The sequence below is a fragment of the Bactrocera tryoni genome, chromosome 5, assembly GCF_016617805.1.
Source record: "Bactrocera tryoni isolate S06 chromosome 5, CSIRO_BtryS06_freeze2, whole genome shotgun sequence".
NCBI lineage: Eukaryota > Metazoa > Arthropoda > Insecta > Diptera > Tephritidae > Bactrocera > Bactrocera tryoni.
In genome coordinates, this window is record NC_052503.1 from 24,388,223 (window position 1) to 24,398,708 (window position 10,486).

Consider the following 10,486-nt stretch of genomic DNA (forward strand, 5'->3'; position numbering starts at 1 on the left):
GATTAAAATTCAGCAGCTGATTGGCATTTATCAATGTACACAACCAAATTTACAGCTTGGACAACAACCCGCAGAATTGCACACGAGTTTCAACTCGATTTGACTTCGATTAAGAATTATTCTTCTTCTTTAATGGCGTACATAACGCTTATGCGGTTATAGCCCAGTTTAAAACAGCGAAGGCTGTTGTGTCCTTTTCATTGGGAGTTTGTTTTACGTGGCGGCTCCCAAACCCAAGGCACAACGCTGGGGTGGTATGATTCACTTTTTCACTTCAGCTCGTCTTCAAACGAACGTTTTGTGGCCAAGCCAGAGGCTACTTGGTCGTGAGTTGCTTGAGCCATATGTCAAATAATCGTTGCTGGCCACTTCCAAGTGAACGGCGCTCAGAGAACTTTCTTCACTTCCATGAACTTCTACATATGGCTCCATTCTCCAAGACTTCAGAATTAATTAATAAAATAATATTTTTATTTTGTTTGGTAAATCGTTCCAAATTAGCGCTTTAATCCAGCAAAGACCAGTTAACTCCTGTGCGAACAGGCTCTGTTATTGGTTTAATAATTGAATCAAAAATATGACCCTCAGCAACTCGCTTAGCGTAAATAAAGCAAAATTGATAATATGTTGAAGAAACTTCCAATTAAATAGATTAGTCGTTCCGACTTGAGCTAGAGGAAGAAGATTCCACAAAATCTTTGTAAAAGTGTACCGTTTTCAAAATTAGCGATGTTTTCAAGCAAATAGGCAAGTCTGATACTGTGGCCAAGCTGAAATTGATACCCATTGGAATTTTCTGATTACTGATACCCACGTTATTATTTATTTTTTATTGGCCACATGAAAAGGAATTACAGAACAGAGAAGGTAGTATGTGTATTTTTCATTATAAAAGTTACTCTTTCGGGATATTTTTCGAATCAGTTTTTTATTCTTTCGGACTATTTTCCGCATCCGTTTTCCGGTTCAATACGGGGTTTGGTGAACTATGTATTCAATTACTGCGATATATCTTTTCCGAGGGCATATTTTAATTTAATTTATTATCTTGACAAAAAGCTTTAACATATATAAATTCGTTAATATGGACAATATCTTCAGTCACTAAGCACTCTTACATACTAGAGGTTAGGTCAACATAATAAATTTTTTATTAAATTTACTGAGCTTTTTCACCAAGGGCTTTTAGCATCCGCTTCTCATGCTCAAAGTGAAAAAGTGTGTTTTCTATAGCTATAATTAATTGGACCATTGCCGGGGCTAAATTTTACAAAACTGTTTACTGTATACGCCAATAAAGAAGAAGAACTACAAGAAAAGTTCGAATACGGCGCGTTCCTCTGGATTAAATCAATCACTTTTTTATTACATTCGTCTCGATAAATTCTTGATTATTTTAAAAAATAACTATAGAAGGACGTTGCTTAGCTACCAACGTATGATGAGGTAGAGTTAGTAAATCTAATTATTCGTAAGTTTCGGTGGCTGATCCATACTCTACTTCCAACATATTTTTAATCCTCTCCAATTGGGTGGGGAATCGCCCAGTTGTGGATCCACCACTGGTAAAGTCATAGCATTCTGATAGAAACAAGTGCATTATAGACGTTCTTTCCGATAACTTTGGCTTCACAAATCAACGTGTAAATCTGGTTTTTCAAAAATTCGGAGTTCTACAAAGTAGATAATTTTTATTAGAATTCCATTTATGCTATAGTGTAAAATATTTATGATTTTGTGACCTTCTTATCTAGTTGACTTCTGCAACTACCGTTGTCGGTAATTAAAGTTTTTCTCATTAATTTTACCTACCGAAAGGGGTTTGCTGTTGTAGCGGTTTGTATTGAAGGAAATCATTTCAGCATTATGTTCTAACAAATTGACAAGCCTTTGTGGAATTTAAAAACGCGTCTGTTCCGATTAAATGGACTAGGAGGGTACTGTTTGGAAAAGAGGCTAGTTTGTAGTGCTAAAAAATCCGTTTTCTCCTAATTTCTTTGCATTAATTTAAATATTTCGTAACAAATAACAGTACCAATATTCCAAAACGTACTTTCTCAGTAAAAAATAATAGAAGGAAGTAGTATATTTATAAACTAAAGTCAAAACCAATAATAAATAAGCAAATTAACAAAAATGCATAGATAAAAGTGTTTAAACTGGATAAAGCTTCAACTTGGTAGAGAAAATTTCGAAAATAAAAAAATGGAATTTCACTTTTTTACATTTCTGATCTCAATTCAAAATAACAGAACTGAAAAAGAAACACAATGAAAAGCATGAAAACAGAAAACGTTTGCATGAAATGAGCGTAAATCGAAATCTCTTTGACTAAATTTGCAAAACTAAAACAATTACCGAATGTAAGAATATTCATTAGGAACAACAACAAGTTCAACAGGAATGTGCTTGCAATGTGGCCACAGAAACAAAAACCAAAAATATATAACTTGTACACAAAATGAAAATTTTAATTTATGCATATAAAAGATAAAATATATTGTAACAGTATATGAATTTTAAGAAAGAATAAAAACAAAAATAAAAACAAAAAAATAAACAAATAATATCTCCATTTAAATAATAAAACAATACTTTTTTCTGAAATAAACACAAGTTGTCAGCTGTTTTATTTATTTAGTAATAAAAAGGTATTTTAATGAGGAGGAAATTGAAATTGAGTTTTTGGTTAAAAATGCAGAGTTTTTCAAGATCTAGCTACAGTGATTAAAAGCTCTTCGCCTCTGTGTCCAAATTGTATGGTTGAAGGTGAGGTGGAAACATTATGAAACTTTCTCCTCCACTGTTTTGAAAGACTGAGGTTGAAACATCTCGGCAGTCATACTTGGGGCGAACCAAGAGAGATAGCCGAAATCAATATTATGTCAAGCTTAAGGGACTCTTTGATCCATACATAGTATTTCTGGCCATTTTAACCGATCGGTGTTTCCAAGTGGGATTATTCATGGCTCCACGGATTTCAGCCTGATAACCCAATCTAACATAAGGTGCCCGTACTGTTTTGGAGGTTAGGAATGCGAATATTTTCCCTTATGGAGTGGTTGCTTGGGCATCTAAGGCAACGCAGTTTTCGGTGGGTCTTCAACTATCGAAGCTACAAAGGCTCGTCTGTGTCTGCGCTTCAGGGGCAATGCGCACTTGCCCAATCGTAACACTTGAAATCAAACTGAAGCTCACACCGCTGCATCTAGTGATCACACAGGTAGCGGAACATAACATGGCAGCAGAAGATTTTGACAACGGGAAGATAATGTCATCTCAACAAATGAAGGCTTTATCGAAAGACACACCACTTACGAAGAGGGTCTACAAAGAAGTTTAAAGTTACTTCCGGCAGTAAGGCGGAGTGGAGTGATTCCACGCTCGACCTAATACTGAAGGGCAGCACAATCCAGTGGTAAACTGACGGCTAGAAAACACTGGAAGGCATTGCGAGTCCGCATACCAAACTATCCATACCAATGGGACATTTTCTGAGCACCTTTCAAGCAGCAGTATTTGCTAAAAGTTAGCGTGCAGAAATCAATCAACTATCAACCAGCGTATCGTTATACTTAGCAAACGTGTACACCTGATCTGGGTAAGGAAGCATAAAGGCGTAGCCGACAATGATGGGGCCAGAACCATGCCATGCATTGCGGTGGGGTTCCACCTTATAAAAGAGTTGCTCCGCACGAAAGAGAGAGTGAGGAGAGAACGGCATTGGCAGCAAAAAGCAGGAATGCGCCACACCAAGCTGCTACTGGGAGGTTACAACCTAGCAAGGTTTAAAGAAATTATCAACCTTCCCTGAAATAAATTCCACCTCCTTTTCGCGCTCTATACAAGACACTGCAGGCTCAGGAAGCACTTGCCCAACGTGGGCAAAGTCTTTTGCGCGAATTGCCGGTTTTGCGCCATGGAACAGGAAATTTCAAAACACCTGTTTCTAGATTGTCTAGCAATTTGTAGAAGCAGGCTCAAGTCCATAGGTTCCATCTACAAGACATCATCTCTGTCGCGTTCAGTAAGCTCCTGGAATTGTTTAGAATGCTGGAGACTTTTGTGACCATATGTGATATTGGAGAGGGCATAATAGACCATAGGTCTCAATTTTCTATCTATCTATATATGTATCTAGGTATGTGCAGTAGCACTGAACAGTAATTAAGTTCGAACACAGTTTCCGAATCAAACAGCTTTTTTTTTGAGATTTATTGCCTCTTGATGTCATGATATAATCAAAAGAACTGTCTATATATACGTGAACTAGTTCTTTAGTTTCTGACATATCGATCTCAAATTTTACACAAGTCTATTTCTGTCCAAGCCGTTGAACTACAGATATCGGACACTACATATAGGAAAAAGTTGATATACCAACTGATCTTTCCAAATCAAGGTCTTGTGTAGAAAACTTTTTTATTTGACAAGATATCTTCTTGAAAATATTGATAGATTTTTGTCCAAGGTATCACTATAATCTCTGCACAAATTGTCAAGATCGGAACACTGTAGCGTATAGCTGCCATACAAACTGATCAAAATCCAAACAAAGATCTTCATAAAAGATTTCATAAGAGGAATAAAACACTAAATCAGTACATCTGGGAAATATTAGGCCATGAGAAGGATTAGATTTTGTTTCCACAAATTCCACAATCTTCTCGAACTGTTATACCCCCAACAAAAGTGTTAATAAGATCTTATAACTGACTAAAAAAAATCTTTAAACTTTTTAGTACCAAACACTAAAATTGTGGCAATATTACGATTCTTTTGGCGCCACGATTTGATGGTACAGATAGATGGAGGAGGTCCTCAGGATTAAAAAATGTATACACATATACATTGTATGCATAGAAATCCTCTACCAGAATTATGAATATTACGTTGAACGAAAAATTACTTTTAAACTCTCCAGTTTATAGCAAATGGGCAACTCTGTTCGTATATTTTTTCAGTTAATGACATTTGAATTTGTGTTTTGTAATCACTTTCACAATAAACAAATAATTTTCATTTGATATTTTGTTTCCAACATATTTGTTTGTGCATTTAGATCGGGCAGCATCGAAGGCGTTTCGCCAACTAGTTCAGGGCCAAATCTGATAGCAGCGCTCGCTGGTAGTGATACGCCAACGGTTGGCACTTGGAAATTAATTAAGGGTAAAGTTTCACAGACATTTGAGGATATTAAATCGTCGAAAACTACCACACAGGTATTGTCGGCGTCCGTACCGAAAGGTGAGCTAAATTTCTCTTCCTTTTCTCAATAAAAAATCAATGAGTGCTTTTAATTCTCGTTAAATCTTTGTAGTTGAGAACCCACGACAATATTTTCCACAGCCAATAAACGATCCAGACTCGGATACTGAAAATCCGACTACACACTCTTCCATCAGTGATGATTTGCTATTCGATTTAGAACGTAAATCGCCGCATTTTAAAGGTGGAGACTCAGATTCCTCAGCCGACGGTGAACCGCTGCCCGAAGCTGAGGTAGAACGTTCCAGACTGCGCCGCGGTCTAGCCAATCTCAAATCGAAAGTGAAATCTAAAACGCAACATACACACCATCACTCTCACCAATCTCATTCACCATCCCAACAACAGCCTGGTCTCGCCACAGCAGCACTTTCTACGGCTACAATTTCCACTGCATTCGGCACAGCTGCCATCAAACCAATGAAGAAGGAACCCGCTGGTCCACCGCCTGTGTCGTCAAACACGTCATTGCGTGATGCACTAATGCGCCGACGACGTCCTTCGCCAACGGAGCAAACCGAACGTGCGAACGCCTTGCCACGCGTCGAGCCCGTCGAAAGTCAGGCGACAGTGACGGACAAAAAGGCGAGCTCGAAAACTAAGAAACGTGGTATAATCGCTGGTAAGAAAGAGGTGGAAATCGAGTCGGGTGTTGAGATGATGGAAGATACTTTGCCAACATTACCACAGGACGCTGCTGGGAGTGCCGAAGAGCCCAAAACTTCTTCACGCAATCGTCACGATTTGCATCTACATTTCGATAAGAGTAGCTCAAACAAAGCTTCACCCCCTCACACTGAAGGTTTACCCGCCGATGCGGAGACTATTAAACACCAAAATGAATTGGAAACTTTGAGACATGCCGCAGAGATATTACAAAGAGAGAGTGATCGTGAACGTGAGCAGCATTTGCAACCGAAGAAAAAATTCGCAGCTACCATGCCGATAAGTCGTTTGGCCGTGCTCATTGTGGTGCTGCTTTTGCCCGTTCATGGTTTTATACGCGGCGTACTGGCGTGTCTGATGAGTTTCGCTATTGCCGACTCGTTAAGTGTGTTGGCACGATCGATTATTTATAAATTCTTTCAACACCATCCTGAAGGTACTGATTTCGAGATACCAGACTATACGAAAATGCCTATTTGTGAAGTGCCGGCAGTGGAGGAGCACAAAACCATTAAATCCTATGCCGTAAGTATTTGGGCGTATACTATATTTTCATGGAGAGTCGCATATTTTTATAACTTTTGGTGAAACAAAAATTTTATTTAACGGTAATTTTTACGCGTCATTTTTCGTAACTTCGGTCACAGACGCGGTATTATTGGGCGAAGACATAACCGATACGAGGAATAACATACGTTTGGGTTTTTTTAACGTATTCATTTGCATTTGATCTGGACTGATGGACTGTTATATGTAGCGGGGGGGAAGCATTGAACCTATTTTACCCGTTTCGATGACAAATCGATTCATGCCAAACATTTTATTGAGGCATCCTTTATAACAAAATTCCTTTAGTGTCAAATATGAATCACCTTCAGTCAGCGCCTGGAGGGAAAACCGCGGCTGGAGGATGAATGTAGTGAATTGTTGAGAAAAAATAATATTGCAGAGCATCGGACCCACTCTGAGAATACTGGGCCCGTGAGGAAATGTCCCCGATCTTCCCCCTCTACCTAAAAAAATAACATTAATCTGGTAGGGATATGGCCACTCCATGAGGAGTAGTCATCCTTTAGGATGCCTCCGCTTGACACGGTCGATGTATCATACCGTGGGGCCCCAGTTGCTTTCAACGCATTCTTGCCAATACAGGCCAAGTGTACAAGAGATGCTTCATTGTTTGCATGGTGCCAGCCTCTAGACATTTTCTGCAGTCTTCTCAATCTGTCAGTCTTGTTCTGCGAGCTTGTAATCAGTTAGCATTCCGATCATGTTCCCACAGTCTCTTCTATCGAGTGCCAATAGGAATTTTATGTACCATCAATCTACCGTTTTGAACATGAGTTTTGCAGTTTTGCACCCAGGTAGCTCGTTCCATCGGGTTTTGATTTTCTTTACCGTGCTTTTTTAATAAAGTTACAGTTTAAAGATATTTTAAAACAGTCAAGGCGCCAAAGTTCAAAACATTATTGAGATTATCAGATATCGAGCCGTGTTTATGACATAAAGTCAATCGGAAGGAACGAAATCCTTGAATATTGTATATGTGGTCTGAGGAAATAGATGGACTCATTTTATTCATTATTCATACATCGCCTAATGTCAGGCTTACTATTTGTGCTGAAATAATTGTATGGCATTCAAAAGGTGGTGCCATGGAAGTAGCCAGGGGATGTGGTTTAATTTCGCTTATTTTATACAGTTTAATAAGGGGATGTATCAAATTAAGTTTGGTTCCAAGCGGTCGAGTAGTTTGTGGAATACGAAAATTCATCATCGTCTGTGACAGACCAGTCATTTTTCGACTTATAAGTGGTTTCCAGCATAGCTTTATATGGGACATCAGCGTAACACTGTTCTATTCTTTAATAGATTAAACTAAGAAAACTAATATTAAATTTTATAGTTTACTATATCTACGACAAAAATAAATGATCCAATTATAAATGGAATCTAATAAAATAAACCAAATTATATGCTACAGGGTTGGATGAACGAGATTTTCAGCTATGATCCCTTGACCTATCATATTACACAAACCAATTCAGTTTATCTGCGTCTCGACGGCACCTACCTACGCGTATCGACAACAACAGCGCGCATACCGAAGCGTATCATGTGGAACGAACCGCCCATCGACATAAAGCACGTACACTTCACTAGCCATCGCGTGTTCAATTTGCTGGGTTGCAGTGTTGAGCTTTTGCCACTGGGATTGGCGCGCAAGAGGTACACACACACCAACAACAGCACATAAAGTCAAATATTTTTTTAAAAAAATTCAACTAACATCGTTTCAGGTACTTCAATCGCAAGTATCCCATACAGCTTATTATCAAAAATGGCGCCGAAGAGGAGACTCAGCAAGAGCCCTCGGAGAATCCATCAACTCAATTATCTGCACGAGGTAGCAAGTCCGACTTGGCGTCGATGGATAGTAGAATGTCACAGGTTTCCAGCGATATTTTGGAACAGTTCGGCGAATCGAAAGAGAAGGTGACCAATCTGCAGGATATAGATTTTGCAGCTACCGTTATGAATGCCGATGTGAGTAGCGAAGTGTTTACGTGTTTTTTTTTTCATATTTTATATTTTATATTTTTTTTTGTTGTAATTATTGTTTTTCTCCGCAGTTGCAACAATTGCAAGACAACACGCAGAATAACGACAGTCTCATACCTTGTGGCGACGAGGTGCGCTTGATACTTTTCTCGCGCGGCGATCGTGAGAAGGAGGACTGGTATCGTCGCTTTGTGGCCGCCAGCGAGGGTGACGTGCACGACCAAATGTTGCGCTTGCCAAATCTGAAATTTGTAGATGATGCTGAGTTGCAGCGCGCAGCGGCGAAGGCGGCGCAAATGCCGCTGGATCTTGTAAATATTATCTGCTAACATTTTTATTAAATCATTTTCTAATTTTCTAAAATTTTTCTACTTTTAAACACAGCGTGATAATGCGACACCTGAAAATGAGAACCACGCCGAAACGGAGTCGCATGTATTACCAACGGATATGGCGCCGCCGTTGGTGGTTGAGGGTGGCAAGCTGGCGAAAGGTGAAACATTCAAAGACATTCCAGATGATATGGAGGTGGTGCCTTCGCCAACTGACACCTTCGAAGGTCTACTCATGAGCTCGTGTGCTGCACGCAATCCCCCAGATTACATACGTTTTATGGCTATTTATCAGGTATGATGACTGGAAATCGAACTTATTGTATAAAATAACAATAATATTTCAAGAGTTTTGTTAATTTTTAACGTTGTATTATTTTGTATTGATTTTTATACGATTTTATTTGTATATTTAGTGCAAAAAGTCCACAGACCTCTTTATTACCTATGATTTAGTTTTGATATGGTGAGATAAAAAGAAAAAGCCTAAGTCTCACACTGCTTTTATGAGTTAAGCTAGGTTACGTTAATGTGGTAGTAAGCCACGAAAGGACCAGTTTAGGATCTTTGCGATAACAGACGGAGTTCAGTTGCTAAGTTCAAGAGCAGTAGTCATCCTATTCCATCCATTAGAATGTCTGCGCTTGAAGCAAATTTTAATAGATTCTCACTGTCGATACCACCTCCAATGTATCATACCGTGGGGACACCAGATGCTTACAGCGTGGTATTGCCCATGCAAGACAAGTGCACAATAGTTGCTCCATTGTTTCCCTGGTGCCTTGCTCTAGACATTACCCGCCGTCTTCTCGATCTGGTAGCCCCATCTTGCGGCCGTGTGTCGCCACCACACAGTGACCAGTTAGTATTCCCACCATGTTCCTACAGCCTCTTCTATTGAGTGCCATTAGGACTTGTGTCTACTTCCGTTCTACCGTTTTGCACATGAATTTTGCAGCATTTATGAGTAAGAAACACTATATTTTTGGTGTTGTAATAGTGTCATCATTCAAAATTTACAAAATTATTTTCTGAATGTTGGTATGATATGAAAGTAGGAGTTCTTTCGGTTTCTTAGACAAGACTTGTTTGGAGACCTTTAATTAAAAAAAAACAAATATAATTTTTTTGGTAGTACATAGATCAGGGAAGGGTTCTGTTATTTCGAAAGTATTTTTCAGAGCATAAAAGAACACACTATGTTTTCTTTGCTGATGGAGTGCATACTAGTTTATGAGCAGACCACTAACAAGCCGCTGCCAAGAGATTATTACTTAGGCGAGATCTCGAGATCGAGTTAATAACGGTATTAATTATTTATTCCTCATCAAACTAAGTCGCCAATTTCAGTATGTTCCAACTATTTTAGAAATGAGCAATTTATAAATTATAATTATTTTTAGGTTATTTAATAATATTCACCTTAAGCTGATTTTATTTTATTTTTATTTAATTTTTAATTTATTTTTCTTTGATTTTTTAAGAGCGCTTGCAAAGATCCCAAAATTGCAGTTCAATCAAAACCCAAAACATTGGATAAAAATGAAAAAGTATGCTATGATTTTTTATGCTTATTGTTCTAATATAATTAATACTTTATAAAATTTGAATAATTTTTGCTCATTCATTTAATTAAAATATATAAGTTATAAATTTTG

At 38.3% G+C, this 10,486-nt stretch overlaps 1 protein-coding gene across 4 annotated transcripts in view; it reads left to right on the forward strand.

Annotated features, from left to right (window-relative positions):
* The window catches only part of LOC120778461 (translational regulator orb2-like), an 82,872-nt gene that overhangs the window by 68,681 nt on the left and 3,705 nt on the right, over nucleotides 1-10,486 (forward strand). For 3 of the 4 annotated variants that reach the window (XM_040110261.1, XM_040110262.1, XM_040110263.1), the window contains exons 5-11: nucleotides 5,063-5,247; nucleotides 5,321-6,459; nucleotides 7,919-8,163; nucleotides 8,235-8,481; nucleotides 8,568-8,807; nucleotides 8,881-9,123; nucleotides 10,313-10,378. In XM_040110261.1, the coding sequence (XP_039966195.1) occupies nucleotides 5,063-5,247; nucleotides 5,321-6,459; nucleotides 7,919-8,163; nucleotides 8,235-8,481; nucleotides 8,568-8,807; nucleotides 8,881-9,123; nucleotides 10,313-10,378 (2,365 nt within the window). The remainder of the gene's footprint in view (nucleotides 1-5,062; nucleotides 5,248-5,320; nucleotides 6,460-7,918; nucleotides 8,164-8,234; nucleotides 8,482-8,567; nucleotides 8,808-8,880; nucleotides 9,124-10,312; nucleotides 10,379-10,486) is intronic. The other variant, XM_040110264.1, reaches the window with a different exon arrangement.